The 18,249-nt window shown below is 51.1% G+C and overlaps 2 protein-coding genes across 2 annotated transcripts in view; one reads left to right on the top strand and one right to left on the bottom strand.

The window, feature by feature from the left end:
- The window catches only part of Abcg1 (ATP binding cassette subfamily G member 1), a 57,040-nt gene extending 55,427 nt beyond the window's left edge, over window positions 1-1,613 (top strand). The window contains exon 15 of the mRNA XM_051153388.1: window positions 713-1,613. Coding sequence (XP_051009345.1) covers window positions 713-941 — 229 coding nt within the window. The 3' untranslated portion in view covers window positions 942-1,613. The remainder of the gene's footprint in view (window positions 1-712) is intronic.
- On the bottom strand, window positions 1,600-17,753 carry Tff3 (trefoil factor 3). Its single transcript, XM_051152507.1, has 4 exons — window positions 17,644-17,753; window positions 15,725-15,871; window positions 4,856-5,047; window positions 1,600-1,637 (listed from the first exon to the last, which is right to left on the bottom strand). Exons 1-4 carry the CDS (start codon window positions 17,723-17,725, stop codon window positions 1,600-1,602), a joined length of 459 nt encoding a protein of 152 aa, XP_051008464.1. The 5' UTR covers window positions 17,726-17,753.
- Window positions 17,754-18,249: the final 496 nt, after the last annotated feature.

Genomic DNA, 18,249 nt, shown 5'->3' with positions numbered 1-18,249 from the left:
GGAATTTCCTGGCAATTTGAGTCCAGGGTCTACCAGCATTCCGTCCCTCTGCTGAGTGACTGACTCTGCACCATGGGCCATGCCCTGGGCGGTCAGTGTGCATCCTTAGCACTCGGCCTGTGTCCCCTACCCCCAGCTGCAGCTATTTTCCTGCATCACAGAGGTCCACTCTGGGAACAAGTGTGCTGCTTTCCTGGAGGGTCAGCTTAGACCCCACCACATTGTTTAGGAGAACAAGACAGACACAAAGCCCTTGTGCCGGGTTTCAGCTGCCTGCGCGCTTGCCAATTCTGGGAAACTGGAGACCAGCGCCTTTCTTCTGAAGATGGGTGCTTTTGTTCTGCAAAACAAGGCTGGACCAAAGGGGCTTTATTTAAATACTCCAGTGTTCTTGCCAGGATATCTAACCCATAACAGGACCTAACAGTGAAAAGGTGTGCAGGTTCAGAAGGAAGCCAAATGCGATTTATTTATTTATTTATTTATTTATTTATTTATTTATTTATTTCCCCCGTGGGTTGTGCACAGTTCATTCCATTTTGCATTTTCACTGGTGGCCTTGGAAGCAACAGAATCAGAAAACAAAGGTGGGAGGCTGCTAGAGTGCTGGCTTAGGAAGACGCAGTGACAAGTAGTTTCGGGGGGTGGCGGCGGGTCACTGAGAGTAGAGAGCCTGCAGAGTGACCTTCACACCTGGTGCTCCTCCTCTTAGATACGGCTTCGAGGGGGTCATCCTCTCCATCTACGGCTTGGACCGGGAGGATCTGCACTGCGACATTGCTGAGACGTGCCACTTCCAGAAGTCAGAGGCCATCCTGCGGGAGCTGGACGTGGAGAACGCGAAGCTATACCTGGACTTCATCGTCCTGGGCATCTTCTTCATCTCCCTGAGGCTCATTGCCTATTTTGTCCTGAGATACAAAATCCGGGCCGAGAGGTAAAACCCCTGCAGGGGTTTGCAGCGAGGCAAAGCAGACATTGTGACCAAGGGCACCGCTGGGCGGCAGCAGTGCACATGCTCCTGGTGACACAGACTCTCCCAACCCAACCTGGAGCCCATGCAGGTCGATGGCAACCAGTGTTCAGCGCCTCTGCCCGCCCAGTTGGAACTGTTTTCATTTCCTTTTCTAACTAGGAAGACGTAGGGCAGTTGGGGTTTTTTGTTTTTTGTTTTTTTTACATGAGGGATTCAAAACACAGCTGGCACAGAATGCTGTCCTCTGATCCAGCTGGGGACAAGAGGCTTCCTCGGTAGAGTCTTCCTGGAGTCCAGGGCACCTTGGCCCTGGATGGAGGAGGTGTTGGCCACGTTGGTCCTCAGAGAGGTGGATGTCTTAGGGGGAAAGTCCACGCAAGGTGGGATTCCGTCCGCTTGATGACTTTTTGTTCCTTATGGTTTCTTTCATCTTTCTAAAGTTCATCTCATTTATGATGAAGTCAATTTCCGAGCCAAAGTCGATAAATTTCATCCATTTTTGAGAGATTGTATCTTTTTAGTACTTTTTGAGGACTTATTCAGGGTAGAAGGTATGTTTTGCTTAGAAATGGGAGAAGCCCACACAGCCACCGAGTGGGGCTCATAGCCACAGCCACAGAAGGTCAAACGCCGGCTCCAGGTGCTGCGCTGGCCAGCAGGACTAAGGGCAACGCCGACCAGGTGGGAGTCGGCAGGCTCCTTCCAGACTTTCTTTTTCATGCGATCTCATTTTAAGCGAAGTACGTGGTTTCTTCCTAGTTTTCTGGCCACTTTCATGTCGCCCAAGAAATACTAGATCAATCTTGTTGATTTTGGGAGAGCATTTTTCCTTTTCTTCCTGAGTTACCTTAACTACCTCCACTAAGCCTGGGAAGCCGGCCTGGGGTCACAGTGGGCGTAGCCCTCAAACTGTCGGGCGTCAGTGATGAGCAGGCCGGCCAAGTATAAAGGAGGTACCCTGGATGCCCCAATCAGGAAAACACACCTGCTTGCTTCTTCTGGAGCACGGCCCTCCTAGGATCAGTCTCCTGCAAAAGTCTGTATTTATGTGGGTAGGTCAGTTTACCCTTGAGAGCCTCAGTTTCCACACCTATAAGTAATTGCACTAGATCATGTTCTGACAGGTCCTGAGATTCCTTGGTCGTGGCCTTGAAGCTTTCATATCTTACTTGCAGAGAATGAGAAGGGTCTGAATTTTACTTAACGCATGGATGTGCTTTGAAAATATTTAGAGATTCTTTTTATTTTTTTCACTCCTAGATCTTTTATAGAGAACACGATTGAAATGCATATTACAATGTAATTTTCAGTTTGCTTGTTCTATACAAACATGGCATTGCCTTCTAGATTCAGCTTTTAACCAGGGACACAATTCGCCTTTATAAAAAGTCTTCATTTAAAAAAAAAAAAAGAAAGAAAGAAAGTCTTTATTTAATTTCAAGAAGTTAGGTATGGCGTCCAGAGAGGGACTTCCTGCCAACAGCTGGTCAAGTGTGAGCTGAGAGGAATGGAGGTTGGGTGGCCAGGTCTCATACTCACACTTGGTGAGGTCGGTGCCAAAGGACCGATCCCTTCTGTGTCTCCCCTTGGGGGTTAGTGTGCTGGGTCATGCCTGGCAGGATGGGCCAGGGGCTGCCATTCTCTGCAGACTGCTCTGCTGTCAGTCGTAGGCGGAGTGGCCCATGTGTCAGATCCGGAAGAGCCCCTCAGCCACTGGACCGCTGAGAACGGCTTGTCACTGCTCCTAAGTAAGTGGGGGTGTGATGAGGTCCTTCCACAGGGCAGAGTCTAAGCTTAGGATACAGGAGCTGGTAGGCTGCTGGTGGGCAGAGTGACACAGGCAGCTGGTAAAGGGTGTTGAGCAGAACAGACAAGACGTCAGAAGTCCCCTCTCGGGACAGCACCGCTCATTTGTTCTGTAGACTCGAGGAACGTTGACAGCCATACTAGGGCACCCTACAGCCTTGTCCCTCACCCAGTGTCCACAGGTGCCCTGATGTGTGGCTCCTCTCATCACCATACATAGCTTAGGTTTCAGAGATGCTATCTGTATTTCTAGATCACTCCCTAGGGTAAGGGAGCATCCGTTTTGCTCATGGTAGGAGGTACCCGGAAGTGTCCACCTTTCCCGATACTGATGTTAAAGTGAAACTCCCTTGCAATTGGGTTCCGTGTGATCCTAAGGACCCGGGCCCCTCCTCTCATCTCCAATTGAGGCTCTTCAACAGAAAGGAAGGAACCCATCAGGTTAAAGCCTACACCACCCCTGCATGTTAGCAGAGTAAGACAAAAGTCTTTATGCAAAAAAACAAAGGTCCTAAGACAGAATTTACTGGGGACTTCGGCATAGAGTGAGGCCTGTGGCCTGCCAGGTTCAGGCTCAGAAAAGGCTGGGTGCAAGGGTGGGTCTGATAGCCTCTGTCCAGTCCCATCCTTTGTCCTGTCTACCTGCCCTGCCCCCTCTCTACCACCCCCACCCGCATCTCCACCTCTGCAATCCCAGCTTCTTCGGCCTCCCCTTCTACCCTTGGTCTAGAGAGTTAAACTCCCCCGGGGGCATCCCAGGGAGGGAGATGAGCCTTCCAGTGCTGCACACAGTAGGTGCTAGAATCTCCCTTCTTCACCCGGAGGTGGGGAAGAGCACAATAGGACTTGAGAAATGCAGATACAGCTTTCATCTCAGAAACCCAAAGAGAGGTCATTTCATTGGCTGAGGCCAGGGGCAGACAGTATCTGCAAAGCAGAAAACACCTCTGTGTGTGTCCGTAACAACAGAAAACCAGTGAGCCTCCCCTTGGGAGTGTCCAGGCCCTGTGCAGCCCCATCTGCTTTTCCATGCTGATTTCATCCCTTGTACCTTCACTGAGCTGGTTTCTCTGTTGTTCCAGGCCCTGGGTGCAGGGAAGGGGCCTTCCTTCAGGGCTTGTCCTGGTGGGGAGCTGCTCCGGTCTCCTCATCTGTGTAGCACTGAGGCAAGGTGAGGAGGGGCTGGCGAGGTGCTGAGGGCCATTAGGCCTGTTCTCTGGCTTTTCCAGCTGTCCTTGTTCAAACAATGCAAACAGACTCAAAGTGGGTGGACAGATGCTACTGTCTACCCAGCCAGTCACTAAAGAGATGGCCAAGGTGGGAGGCCAATCTGCTTTTTGTCCCCCAAAGGATTGACATCCAAGTGCCCATGATGAGTGTCACTAGCCCACACAGGGGCCGACCTCACCTGTGTCTTAGTGGAGGCGGTCCCGTTCTTTCCCATCTGAGCTTCCCAAGGCAACCCTAGTGGGCCACCGCAGGCCAGTGACACTGGTGTCCATGCATTTGTGTTTCAGTGTCTGCACATGAATTTGCACACACACTCGTGCACACACTCACATGTGCTTCCCACACGTGTCTCCTAGTGTTATTCTGTGTCAGCAGCACACCAGGTCTCCAAAGTCCTTCCCTATTGCCTTTACCCCAGGAAGGAAAGGCAAAGTGTATCTATGCCTGTAGCACAGGAGATGAAAGTGCAATGGAAAAGTCCACCAAGGCTACTGACAAACACCAGCTAACGAGAATGTGACAGAAAGAATGTGACAGAACCCAGCAGGGGAACTCAAGGAGCAGACTGTGTCAATATAAAGTTAGATCCTTGGAAGAGATAAAAACTGATAATAAAATATTTTATATAAAAACTCTCACGTGCGTTCGGCGTCAAACGCTTCAAGTGGCTTTGCTTGTGTTTTGTTGAGTCAGATCCGTGGTTCCACTCTCTGAAGATGCGTGTGTCTGCCTGGTGAAGGATTCTGACCGGCTTCATGGTCTGACCCACTGTGGAGTCCGGTCTGCCTTCCCCAGCACTTTCTGTGCAACTGTCTTTAGGTCACGTTCCCCAAAATGCCTTACCCATGTCCTCTGCTGGGATCCATGTGACCCGGTAAAGCCACTGGAACATGGAGGCTGCCACCACCGCAACCCCAGAGGCACAGCCCACACAGCCCTCCCTATTGCTCCTCTCCATGCCCTGCAGGTGCATCAGGGTGGCCTGCCCAGAATTCTGCTTCCGCAGGAGGTAGGCATCAGGCTTAGGCTTGGGCTCTGGGAAGCAGAGGAGATGACACACGTTCCTGACACCGTGTGAGTCTTAAAGCATCCCGGTGACAATTCAGTGCCCTGCTCCATCTTGCTTTCATCCTGGTGAGAACGGAGGGTTTGCCTTGGGCTCCACTTCCCATTGTCCCTGCGCCAACATGGAGCCTTCCTCTAGCAGACATTAGCAGTGTGCTGAGAGACCAGGGAGGAGGCCTATTCTATGCAGATTGCCTGATGGATTCCAAGACACACAGGCTAGACCCTGATGCCTTCGTAGCCTTACGACTGTCCCCAGACCCCAAAGGGAGACAACAGGCCAACCACATGTCTCCCCAATCCTGGTCACCAGTGGGTGCGGCCCCAAGGCCCCTCCTCCTGAGGATCACTGCAGAGCAGAGTGCCAGGAAAGCAAGCAGAAAAGCCACCTTGTTTGACACCAATGCAGAGCTACCTCAGCCTGTCCCCTGTAAGGCTTCAGGTGTCAGGGAGGCACAGCTACTGGGTCTCTAGAGCTCAGAGCGGTGACTGTCTTAAGATGCTGTGAGGACCCTCCCACCACCTCTTCTTTCTAGGTCCCCAGGGATGGCTTAGGGGTGATGTCAATAGAACAACCTTTCTGCACTGTGATCTTGCCAAGGGCGCGCGTCCAACTGTGGTTTCTATTGCTAGGATGAAGCACTGCAACCAAAAAAAAAAAAAAAAAAAAAAAAGGGCAACTTGGGGAGAAAAGGGTTTGTTTGGCTTACATTTCCACACTGTAGCCCACCATTGGAGGAAGTCAGGGCAGCAACTTAAACGGGTCAGGAAGGTGGAGGCGGGAGCTGATGCCGAGGCCATGGAGGGATGCTGCTTACTGGCTTGCTCCCCATGGCTTGCTCAGCCTGCTTATAGAACCCAGGATCACCAGCCCAGGTCTGGAAGCACCCAAATGGGCTGGGCCCTCCCCTGTCAGTCACTGATTAATAAAGCGCCTTACAGTCTTGCTAGCAGGCCCAATTTTATGGAAGCCTTCCCTCTTCTCATGACGAGCTTGCATCAAATTGACATAAAACTATCCTTCACAACTCCATAGACAGAACAGCGAGCCTTGGCATTAACCCACGGCTCCTTCAGTGCTGTCTCTCTCAGGGCAACAGTGCTGGTCTCCTCTGCCTGCCAGCACTGGATGAACCAAACAGAACCTTCACTCCCTTAGGATGTTGTGGGCCTGTGTCTTTGGTGTGGAGGGAACGAACTGTGTCCACTGAGCCCTGAGGTCTGGCCTCTGGAAAACCTGGAACCCCATGAGGTCCCTCTTCGCGTGGGAGGCAGAGGTGCCGAGAATAGTCAGGGAGCAAGCACCTAGCTATGTGGTGGCCCTTGCTGGTGACCTGCTGGAGCCAGTACTTGGTTCTCCACGAGCTGTCCTAGCTTCGAGCAGCCAGCATGGTACTCCTGTTGCTCTCCACCTCCCTACGCAGCAGTGGGCTAAACCTTTCTCCTTGCCCCAGGCACACACAGCAGCTCTGAAAGCTCCCAGCACACGTCTCTGACTGGAAGTTTGGAGGCAGGAGGATGGCACATATGCTCACCTGTCTCTAGGGTGTCAGTAGCACAGTCTCCCCTCCTGGGGGACCTGAGTGCCACATCCTTTGCCTACTTGGGCTTTGAAAGGACAAGGACAAATGCATGTGAGTACTCACTGGCGCCCTCTAGTGGTTACTGCGGCTGAACACCCACAGTGTGCGGAGCAGATCTGTCCTCTGGAAGAGAACAAGAGGGCAGGTTAGAGCTGGGGAGGTAGAGTCACAAATTGGAAAGACTGCAAGGGGGTGTGCCAGTGTGGGCTAGGACAGCTGCAGGGAAAGGCAGCTCATAAACTCTTATGTCCAGAGAGAAGGCTAGAAATAGAACAGGGTCAGTTTGGACAGGGACAAGCCATGTCAGAAGCAACAGGCAGGACCAAGGGCTTATGTCCCTGGCAACACACTCAAATCTCAGACTCTGCCTAAGTGGGAAACTGACAGAGAGGTGAGGTGAGTGAGCGAGGGTGTGCTGATAGTCACCCCTAGAATTCACAGGCTAGAACAGGCTGGCTTTGAATTTGCAGTGATCTTTCTGTCTCTGGTTTCCAAGCGTCCCTATGGTATAAGACAATTTATTGAATCCCCCTTTCTAATACGCATGCATTCTGTTCCTCTAGTGAACCTCAGCTAACACAGAGAGAGAGAGAGAGAGAGAGAGAGAGAGAGAGAGAGAGACAGACAGACAGACAGACAGACAGACGGACGGACAGACAGAGAACTCATCCCCTCCACATTACATACCATAGTCAAGTCTGCATGCAAACTTTCAAAAAATACATACATTCCTATTAGGTATGACAGGATAAACTATCTAATGCAACATGTGCTGGCATGCCACACCCCATAGGATGTAATGGGGACCAGGGTGCCGGAGCCCCTGGCAGGCTGGATGGGCAGCTGTGTAGCGTGGGCTTCACCGCACTGGAATGGGCATCATCCTTTAAAGCTCCACATTAGGTAACTGCAGGACACTGTTAAGCCAGAAAACAAAAGCAACTGCTGTTGACTCTGTTTCTTAGCAATTAAACTTTATTATGCAACCCAACTAGCTTATAAAAGAAGGAAAAAGGTTAAAGGGACGAAAGAGTGAACCTTCCGGTAGCCGTTCCATGGGACGGATCCTTAGGTGTCTCTCTGGCCGGCGTGCTGATCCAGCTTGTCCGCTGCTCCTGCACGCTCTCCCAGCTCCCAACTTTGTAATTCTCTCTTCCCCAACTCCTTCAGTCACGTGAGAAGGACCGGCTCCTTCTCCCGGTGAGGGTCCATTAGAAAGACAATAGTCCAGGTGGGGTTCCCAGGTCTGCTTCCTGAATTCCAGACCCAGGATGGCTCCACTCAGTCTGTCACAAGGTATTCATGGGGTGCCCCAAGGGTAAAGCCCACCAAGACTGCTCCCACCTGTGACAAAGCTTACTCCTTCCCACAAACTGCCCTGGCAAATTTATTTATTTATTTGCCAATTTGACACAAGGTTGAATCGTCTGGGAAGAGGGAAACTGGATTGAGAAAATGCCTCTCCCTCCGATTGGCCTATGGGCAAAGCAGTGGGGGTGTTTTATTGATTACTGATTGATGTGGGAGAGCCGCCCCTAGGCAAGTGGTCCTGGGTTCTATAAGAAAGCAAGCTGAGGAAGCCAGGGCAAGCGAGCCAGTAAGCAGGGGTTCTCCATGGCCTCCGCTCCGGTTCCTGTGCCTAGCTCCCTGTCTTGAGTTCCCTCAGCGATGGCCTTGTAAAAACCAAGTCAACCTTCCATCTCTGCCCCCCCCCTCCAGAGTTGTTTCTGGTCTTGGTGTTTATCACAGCATCAAACCAGGACATAATCTGTATCAGGATGCAACATGGGACAGGGCCTAGGTCCAAATCATAACAACGAATTTGAAACCACCATGAGCAGTCAGCGCCCTGGATAGTCACTGTCAGGGGCAGGAGACTATGGGTGACACATGGCACATCATGGACTCCTGCCATCTCTGACCTTGTATCTACTCAAAGCCAGCCTTATCCCCACATTTATGTAACACCGAGAAATGCACCCCAAGTTTCAGAATACCCACAAGGCAATACAATTAGACTTCATCTCTGAGCCCCAGTCTACCCCAATACCTAGATAGGGAACAGTTAAAAAATGGGCTTCACTGGAAGATGCTTTTCTTTTGTCCATGTGAGTCCCGCGTCTCCCACAGGAGATCATTGGCACGCAGCAGGGTGCCGCTGGGCTTGCCAACCTCAGCCAGGAAGGTCTCAGTACTCAACACTGGCTCAAGTTGACAGTGTCAGGGAGAATTAACAACTGTAGGACATGACACAGGCTGGCTCGGGATTGGGTGCTGTCGGAAGGCAAGGAAATTTAAGAAAATAGAAAGTTCATGAAGGTAGGTCAGGGAATACTAGGTGATGAGCAGCCATCATGCCTAGCTGCCAGCAGAGGGCGCTGTAAGGCCGTGCAGAGCAGCCATCACTCCTAGCTGCCAGCAGAGGGCGCTATGAGGCCGCGTGAGTTTTATTCAAGGCGCAGAGTGGGCTCGCAGCTGGCTTCACTCAGGCATAGAAGATGCTCCTACAATGTGGGCAGATTGCTTTCAGCTGAATCACACCAACCTACCCAAAGCCCCTGACTTTACACATCAGAGAGAGCTTGGCAGGTACTTTACTTCCAAAACCAACCAGATCTGACCTCCTAGTTGGGGGTGAGAAGACAGAAGCTGTCCTGCCAGCCTAGAGGCTCTCTGATGATGACCATGGCCTAGGACTTCTGCCTCAGCCTCTATCCGGGCCCCACGGCAGAGCCAGGGACCACTGACTTTCATGGAGGACTCCGTGACAGTGTTCTTTTATGTTCTAGAACCTCTTTAATCTGGTTTCTTGTCTCTGAGATTACACCTCTGCCGTGGGACCTTCAAAAGGTTTCCAACCATGCTTGGGGTTACTGACCATTTCCCCAGTTAGCGGCTCAGCCTGGGTCCCTCCCTTCACCAAACAGTAGGGTCTAGGGCAAAGCTAGGCAGGCACTTACCCTCCAGGACAGTGTGCAGGGGCCCCAGGGAGCTAGCCTGGAGACACGGCTTAGTAAAGAGTGAGGCGAAACTAAAAGTGTTCCTCCTAAGGTTGGCAGGCAGACAGGTTGAAGGACCCTTTAGATTCTAACTAAGAACATTGTGACAGCTTCCCTCTTAAGTCGGGGGCTTGGGACTCCGTGCCTACAGGAAGGCTTCTTGTTGTATGTGAGCCTAGGGCAGCGACATCTTATTTCTGATGTGCTTTAAAGGCTGTAGCTGGTCTTTCCTACTTTGTGGGTTCTTCTTTATCCTTTATCCCCCCCCCCCCCGCCATGTTTCATCCCCTCTAACACTAGATAGTAAAGAAACAAGGATAGAGGGGTAGGGCTGACCCCTGAATCTAATTTCTTTCCTTTTGCTTCTTCTTTGACCACGGCTACTAGCAAACCACAACCAACCTCCGTAAACAATCAACAACCACCCACCACTCTTGGAACCCTCTGAAAAGTTCCCAGAATTCCAAACGTCACATAAACACAGGAATTATTTGCAGCTGGCAAAACCGTGCTTCTGCTAGAGCACGAGGCAAATCATTGTCAGCTGCTGCGGACAGTCCGAAGCAGCCAGAAGTCCCTACTACCCCTGGGAGGAAAACAAAAGTACATTCTTAATATTTCCGCGTTTTCAAAAAGGGAACCAAAATCCCAGAGTTCTCAAAACTGTCACTACAAAGGTGAGGGCCCCAAGTCCAGCAGTCACTCAGCAAGGTGGGGACCAGAGTGAATTGTGGTGTTCACCTTGCATGGAAATGTACAGAAAACTCAGCCATCAAGACAGACCACAGCATTTAGAAATCAGAAGTAAGCTGAGCGTGGTAGCGCACACCTTTAATCCCAGCACTTGGGAGGCAGAGGCAGGAGGATCTCTGTAAGTTCAAGACCAGCCTGGTCTACAAAGCGAGTCCAGGACAGCCAAGATTACATGGAGAAAACATGTCTCGAAAAACCAAAAAAAAAAAAAAAAAGTAATTCAGAACTAACTATACCATTAGTAAAATGCCAAAATTCTGCACTTGGACAACAATACCCTACTGCTACACTGTAATTTTGGCCCTGCTTCCAATAAGTCTTTATTTATAAAAGCAAATAGGAGCCAAGAAGGCAGGGGCTTCGCTTACCATACAGACTCAGAGTTTACCCCTGTGCATCCTGGGTATCAAGGTCACTGTGATGGTCAGTCTGATATGCTTTACATGTGACTTGTCAAGACTTACACTGAATCATCATTTCCAGTGCAGTGCTGTTTAAGGGGACCGCGGTCTCTTTCAGGAAGAAACCAGGAAGCCACAGCACAGTAAGAAGCCATGTTTTCTGGCCCCTGTGCTGTATAAGTGGGCCATACAGTAACAGAGGGTCCCCTATGGGAGCAGAGGCAGGGATCAGCCATGCAGCCTACACAGGGGCCTCACCCCAAACCTTCCCATAGTGGGTGCAGTAAAAAGCAACACCAGAAAATGAGGAGAAGGGGACTGTGGACATGGGTAGGGATGTGAGATGTGCCAAGAGCCACCCTGTTCAGGGAGCTCACTAGGCATGTGGGCTGTCTGGGAGGTGATCTGGTGTTTGCAAGGTCTTATACCAGGATGCACCCCCAAACTGCTTCCAGCCTCTGACATGCTGTCAGGAGCCGTTGATTTGAGGAAGTCTAGGAGGCATGAGAGATCTCTGGAGGTGATCTGGTATTTGCAAGGTCTGTATCGTGATGTACCCCAGAATTGCTTCCAACCTCTGACTACCCTGTCAATTGTGCATCTCTCTAAAATCTGACATTAGAGCCAGGCATGGTGGCGCACGCCTTTAATCCCAGCACCCAGGGAGGTAGAGGCAGGTGAATCACTGTGAGTCTAAGGCCAGCTTGGTCTACAAAGTGAGTCCAGGACAGCCAGGACTATATTCATGGCCAGTCCGGTCTACAAAGCGAGTCCAGGATAGCCAAGATTACACAGAGAAACCCTGTCTCGAAAAACCAAAAATAAATACATCTGGCACTGGTGTGAATTGTTAGCTTCTGGGCACTGACCAGCTCTGATTGAGCAAACTTCCTAGAGGATCTTATTGAAGTTATACTTTTTGTTATCCAGATGAATTAGTCCCTGCTTATGGAATTCCTGATTTGACTCAAATAGTTTTAAAAGTTAAAGTTAGTTTATGGCTGCAATAAATACCTTTGTGGACCTCCAGATGCCTCACTAGGATAGCCTACCAGCAGATTTGTGGCTTCAGATAAGCCTCCACCGCAGATGGCACCACGAATCCTGGTATTTGACCATAAATATAGCCAAATTTGTTTAAACTCCATGTGAACCTATGTGGAATGAAGTTACCTAGAGATGTCTGAATTTACTCTGTTTCTTAGAATGAAAGACAGACAAAATTATTGTCCTGAGCTCATATGAACTAAGAGATAGCTGGATAATGTATAGTCAGGTCCGTCCTAACTGATAAGTCGTATACTCTTGTAAGTTTCAGACCCTATTAACCTTAGACCCTGCCAACCTTCGTCATTCTGAACTCACCATGAGCTTATGTAATGGATACATAGACAAGAAATGTTTAGCTTTAAAATATATAACCTGTTATATTTTAGAATTCATCTGTTTTTGTGATTAATTGTATTCTTTTGACTATGAGGTAATTCCCTTTTCTCAGAAGTGTAAGCATGGTCCTACAATAAACGTGGCTGGGAGAAAATTGAGCAGCTTAACTTCAGTTGAAGGTAAGATGCCTGACTTCATCCACCTTTTCTCCCGATCCTCTTCTCTTGAACGTATGTGTGTGAGTGGTTGATTTTCTCTCTCTCTCTCTCTCACTTCTTATTTCTCTGTAGATTCGCAAATAAGTTAACAGACTCAGAGCCATCAGCCTTCTACGGCTAATAAGCCTAAATTTACACCAGCTTATTGGAGATCTCTGCAAAGAGGCCTGTCTACAGACCAAAGAGCCTCCTTTTACGACCCCTGTGCAGTTTCTAGCCAGAAGCTGCTTTTACAGCCTCAGCGATAGGAAAGTTGTGGTCAGTTTAAGTTCTCCTCAGCTGCAGTACAGCCAGTCCCTAGAGAAGAAACCCTGGGCTCTTTTCCCCTTCCTTTCTTTTTCTTCTTTCAATCCTGATCGGTTGCCTGAGCCATCAGCTCTGGCCACCCAAGAGATAAAGTGGACTGGAAGGGCATCCGCATCCAACACCAGAGAAACTACCCTGGACCCTCTCCAGAGCACCAGCGGGCATTAACAGAGATGCAGATCGCTGCTCTGTGTTCACGAGAGAGAGAGAGAGAGAGAGAGAGAGAGAGAGAGAGAGAGAGAGAGAGAGAGAGAGAGAAAAGAAGAAGAAGAAGAAAAGAAGAAAAGAATGCTGCCTACAGTGTGACAGGTGTTTAGTGTAACTGTAGATAAGGACAAAGCAGGCTGGCGTGTAAGATGGTTTTCTTAGGTCGTAAATCTTGCAGGAGAGGTGGTTCGTTTGCTTGTTTGTTTGTTTGTTTGTTTGTTTCTCATCTTACAGAGGAAGTGTGCTGTGAAAGGTTCCACCCACCTGCTCCCCTAGCTTGCTCTAAACTGAACATTTGATACCCCTTAGAGGCACCTAAGGAAGCATTCTCAACTGAGGGCCTGCCCAGCTCAGATTGGCTCCCTGGAACGCCTGAGGATGGGAGGGGGGGTGGGTGGGAGACTGTCTCCATTGCTAACCGACATAGAAGGAAGGGCCTAGCCCTCTGTGGGCGGCGCCATCCCTTTGTAAGCAAGTCAGCTGAGCTGGAGCCGGAGACTGAGACCCTCCTCCCAGGTTTCTTCCCGCAGGAGCTCCTGCTGTGACCTCCTTCAGTGACAGGACTGTGGCCTGGAAGTGTAAGCCAAACCCTTCCTCCCCTAAGTTGATTTTGGTCAAGAGTGTTTTGTCACAGCAGTGGAAGGAAGCTAGAATAATCGTGGTGGTGGTGGGGTGGGGGCTCCTGGCTTGAGGCTTTTGCCCCCAGGGTGTTGCAGCAACTCAGGGTCAGTTCGCTACTGGCCTGGGACACCCTGTCCTCAGTGTGACCCTTCACCTTCCCCACCAGTGAGAGCGGAACACAGGAAATAAACACAGGTGCAGAGGTCTCAGCAGTCAAGGCAGCCTTGTGCTGACTGTGAGGGGTCTTTATTTCCCGGCTCCTACATTAGTCAACAGCAGAGGGAGCAGAGCAGGCATGAAAGCTGCCCTCGGCCAACACCGTCTGCAAGAGTCCAGGGGTGCAGAGCCCAGTGCCTGGACGGCTTCAAAATGTGCACTCTGGGAAGAAAGGAAAGGGTCAGGGTGAGTGCCTGGCTCCCCAAGGTCAGGACCAGCTCCAAGGCCAGCACTAGTCAGTCTTCATCCCCCAGGCAAAAAGGAAATGTGACACCCCCCCCCCCCCTTGCCCAAGCCTGGGAGACAGTGTGCATCCTCCACGGTGTTGCCAAACCAGGTAACTAGACCCCACCCCTCCCCTCCCCTGCCCACGGTGGTCCTGACAGGGCCTATGTGAGATGGTACCTGGGGGGAGGGGGGTCCCACAAGCAAGCGACCTGCCAATTGTGAGGCAGTGGCTAGCTCCTCCCACTGCCATTGCTCCTGACTAAGCTCAGCTCCCTTTCCTGTCTTTGCTGAAGGGAGGGAGGCTGCATGTGGTATGCCTTCATTCATCCCCAATTCAGCCATCTGTTACTCAGACCAAAGAGCACATCTGGCTCCTTTGAGTGCCAGCCCAGGGAGACGCCTTGTAGAGATACAGCCTTCTGTATACCTAGAAGGTGAGCCAGCATTTGGATGTGACAGATGGTTCACAGTGGGTGGCTACCGCAAGATGTGGTAGGTTGGGACCTGGGTAAAGTAGGATTAGCGCCCCCCCTGTGCCCTCCCCCTTACTCCCCCCCCCCCCCCCCCCCCGTGTGCCTGGCCATCTGCTGTTTGCACATGGCCCTACCCAGGGATTCTCAGGGGACTTGCCCAGAAACCCACTCCACCCAGGGTGGGGTTAAGAGAGACAGGGAAGGGGGAACCAACAGGGCACAAACACAGTCACCTGGCTACTGGTCTGCTGTGAGCATGTTATGGGTGACAAGGGACTATGGATGGCTTGTTTGCTAAAAACAGGATCAATATCAGCCCAGATCCACAGCTACACAGTGCCGCTCCCCCAGTCTATGTTTGTGTGTGTGTGTGTGTGCATGTGTGTGTGTGTGTGTGTGCGCGTGCGCGCTTCTGCCTCTCTCTGTATCTGTCTCCTTCCTCCCCCTCCCCCATCCCCAACCCTCCCACGAGGTCCCCTCTCTTCTCTGTCTGTGTCTCTTTGTTTCAACTAGCTCCCACCATATGGCACCTTGTCACTGTGGGTGCATGTGCATGCATGCCTGCATGTCAGAAGGGGTGGGCAGAGGTCAGTTCAGGTGTTGCTGCTTTGGTGTGTGTGTGTGTGTGTGTGTGTGTGTGTGTACACACGAGTACATCTTCATATATATTTACTTTATTTACTTTGTGTGCATATGTGAAAGGGCGCATGTCAGTGCACACGTGGAGGTCAGAGGACAACTTGGCAGAGTCAATTCTCTTCTGCCACCAAGTGGGTTTCAGGAAGTGATCCATGCCGTGCGCACCTTTATCTACTGAGCCATCTCACAGGTCCTACAGGTCCTACCTTGCTTATTGAGACAGGGTCTCTCACTGGCCTGGAACTCATCTACTAGGCTAGGCTAGCTGACCAGCAAGCCCCAGGGATCTGCCTGTCTGTACCTCCCCCGTGATGAGGGTCCACGCATACAGCACCAACCCTGGCTTCTTGACATGATTTTGTGACTCAAACTCATATTCCTATGCTTGCGTGGGAAGCATTTTATTGACTGAGCCATCGCCCTGGCAGTCAGAACACATTTTTATATTTTCTAGAAAGGGCTAGCCACTGGCCACTAGCTGGCCTAGGTGCAAAGCCCCCGATAGGAGATCTCCTACGTGAGGTCTCCACCAAGGAACAGTGGCAATGCTGTTGTCCTGCTGAGGCCCAGCCCCATGGAAGGACAGGGACACCATGGGCACCACCAGCCGGCCTTACCACTCTCCTGCAGAGGTTTGAAGCACCAGGGCACATTTGGGATGCTGGAATCAAAGCAGCAGCCGCGGTTGTTGCACTGCTTCTCTGTAACGCTGGGGTAGCCACAGTCCACCCTGACGTTCGCCGGCACCATACACTGGCTTGGAGCTGTGCAAATGAGACGCAGTCAGCTGCTGCACTACTAGGGCAGCTGGGGTGACTTCCTTGCTTCCTGGAGCACCCCCTCAACCCTTCCCCCAAGTTCAACGATAATGGTGCTCTTGCCCCCACAGGGGGATGTCTAGAGAGAAAAAAAAAGGATCTATTAAAAAATGAAGTTTCCTGGGTATCTCCCTGACAGTGGAGAGTGGGGATGCAGAGCTAAAATCATCCTGGGCTGGCCTTAGTTTCAGTCTTAGTAGTTTACCACCCATGGGTGCATCTGACTAACATCCTTTGACCATCAGGTGAAACCTTTGGAATGTGTCACCAGCACAGAGCCTTAGCTGCCACCAACTCCAAAGCTAAGAATGCCATCAGAGCCCCGACTTACCCCCTGCTCTGACATCCCTGGCAGTATACTTGGGAAATGCCTTGATCTGAGACCATCTTTCTTCTTGTGGTAGAAGGGGCAGCTTCCTGGCCCTAGTCACTCACGTTTAGCTCAGGGTGAATCTCTGGTTTTTGTTTTTGTTTGTTTTGTTTTGTTTGAGACAGGATCTCATGTAGCCTAGGCTGGCCTTGAACTTGCTGTTCACTCATCGATTTGGAAGGATAGCTATACTTTGCAGCCACCGCTGAATGCTAGCCCAAGGAAGTGGGCCATTTGCCTGGGGCCCCTCACCTGCCTTAGTCATCTCACCTGATCAAAAACAGGTCTAGATACCCTACAGCTGGCAAGATCCCTGGACATCCAGGGGCCCCCTGAAACATGAAACAGGGTTTTCTTCCTTGTTTGATCTGTAAGAACTGCCCGCCCCCCCCCCCCACACACACACACAGTGAAAAGTGTCCCAGGAAATACCAATGCCACAAGGAAAATCGGCATGTGTACTATGTTAACCTCTCAGCTGCAGCTCCCCGCCACCTGGTGGTTAGCTCCTGTCCTAGCCGTGCGCTCCCTCCATCTCCAGAATTCCTGCTTCCAGAAGATCAGATGGTTCTCCCTATGTGCCTCCTTTCATCAGCTAGCGGATTTCCCTTATGAAAGTGGAGCCCAGCCATCTTCTACATCTTCCCTGCTGCAGCGGGTCCACCATGCCTTCCTTGGCTCCTCCAGACCTTGACACAGGTGGCTCCAGACAGATTTCAACCTGGCTCTAGCTCCCAGATACTCTTAGCTGACACCTTCAGGGCAGCAGGGTTTCATAGGTCCCCAGAGGACCTACTGTCTTCACCTGGTCAAGGGTGACCTGGCGACAGTGACACTCAGTGCCTCTGAGCTTGGCCATTTGTCACCTAGCACTGTGACTCAGTGGCCAAGTGAACCTGGGTTTCTAGAAACTGCCTGGAGCTACAGCCTGCTCAATTGGTTCTTTTTGTTGTTGTTGTTCTGGTAACTTGCCAAGATGGTCAGTGTGCCCAGAAATCTCTGGTGAAGAAAGAAATGAGGGGCGAGGCACCAGAGATCCTCTCCCACCACAACCTTGGTTCTTAACCCCACCACGGACTCTGAGGAGGAGAGTTCTCCCAAGTATGTTAACTTTCTTTGAACCGCCATTAACTTGTCTGTGAAATGGGTCAGAAAGAACCTTTCTGTAGGACTGCTGCAAGAAGCCGTGTGCCTGATGGGCGGTAATTAATTATTAGATCAGTGTAGAAGGTAGGCAGTTTCCTCAGATTTCAAACTCACAGCACTGTCTTAGCCTGGGTCTTCTCTGTTCCCTCCTCATGCTAGGAAGGTTCCAGCCTAGTTCCCAGGGAACCAGATAGGTACTTACACAGGCCAATGTACTCTGCAGCTACCCCAGAGGACCCAGCAACCAGGACCAGCAGCATTAGCCAGAGGGCTCTGGTCTCCATGGCAGCAGGCTAGTGTCAGCGTCACCACCCAGGATGTGCAGGGTCACAAGGAAAGCCCTTTTATATCTGCTGGGTTATGTGGACTCTGGACTCTATCCTGTGAAATTCCAGAAGACTCCTCCCCAATCCTAAGTGGGGCGGGGGAGGGGATGGGGGGGTGAGGTTAGGGAGGAAAACAGGGAAGGGGTGCAGACAGCCGGGGCAGATTCCAGCCTGGAAGCAGGGTCTGTCAATCATTGTATGAGCCTAGGCTGGGAGAGGGCTCTGTGAGGCTGCAAGGCAAGGTTTCTGGCTGCACAGTCACAGGCCAGGCAGGGACATTTAGTTTTGCCATCTCAACCACCCTCACCAGGAACAATGAAGGAAAAACCCCTGGGCCACTTCGTCCACAGCACCACCTACACATAAGTGACATAAGTGACAACTAGGCTGGGTCCCTGGGCCTCCCTTGTCTGTCACTCTTAAAAGTGGAAACTCAAGCCAGGTGCGGTGGCGCATGCTGTGCGTGCCGACATTGCTCCAGC

The sequence above is a fragment of the Acomys russatus genome, chromosome 11 (assembly GCF_903995435.1).
Source record: "Acomys russatus chromosome 11, mAcoRus1.1, whole genome shotgun sequence".
Classification (NCBI taxonomy): Eukaryota; Metazoa; Chordata; class Mammalia; order Rodentia; family Muridae; genus Acomys; species Acomys russatus.
This window is presented reverse-complemented; position numbering and strand designations above follow the sequence as displayed.

Excerpts from the sequence above, each read along its gene's own strand:
- Tff3 (XM_051152507.1), bottom strand. The coding sequence starts at position 17,725 with ATGGAGACCAGAGCCCTCTGGCTAATGCTGCTGGTCCTGGTTGCTGGG. Across the intron at positions 5,048-15,724 it reads CAAACCTCTGCAGGAGAGTG|AGCCCAAGCCTAAGCCTGAT; the intron begins GTAAGGCCGGCT and ends TCTGCTTCCCAG. Across the intron at positions 1,638-4,855 it reads GATCCCAGCAGAGGACATGG|TCCTGCTGGCCAGCGCAGCA; the intron begins GTAAGGCATTTT and ends CGTTGCCCTTAG.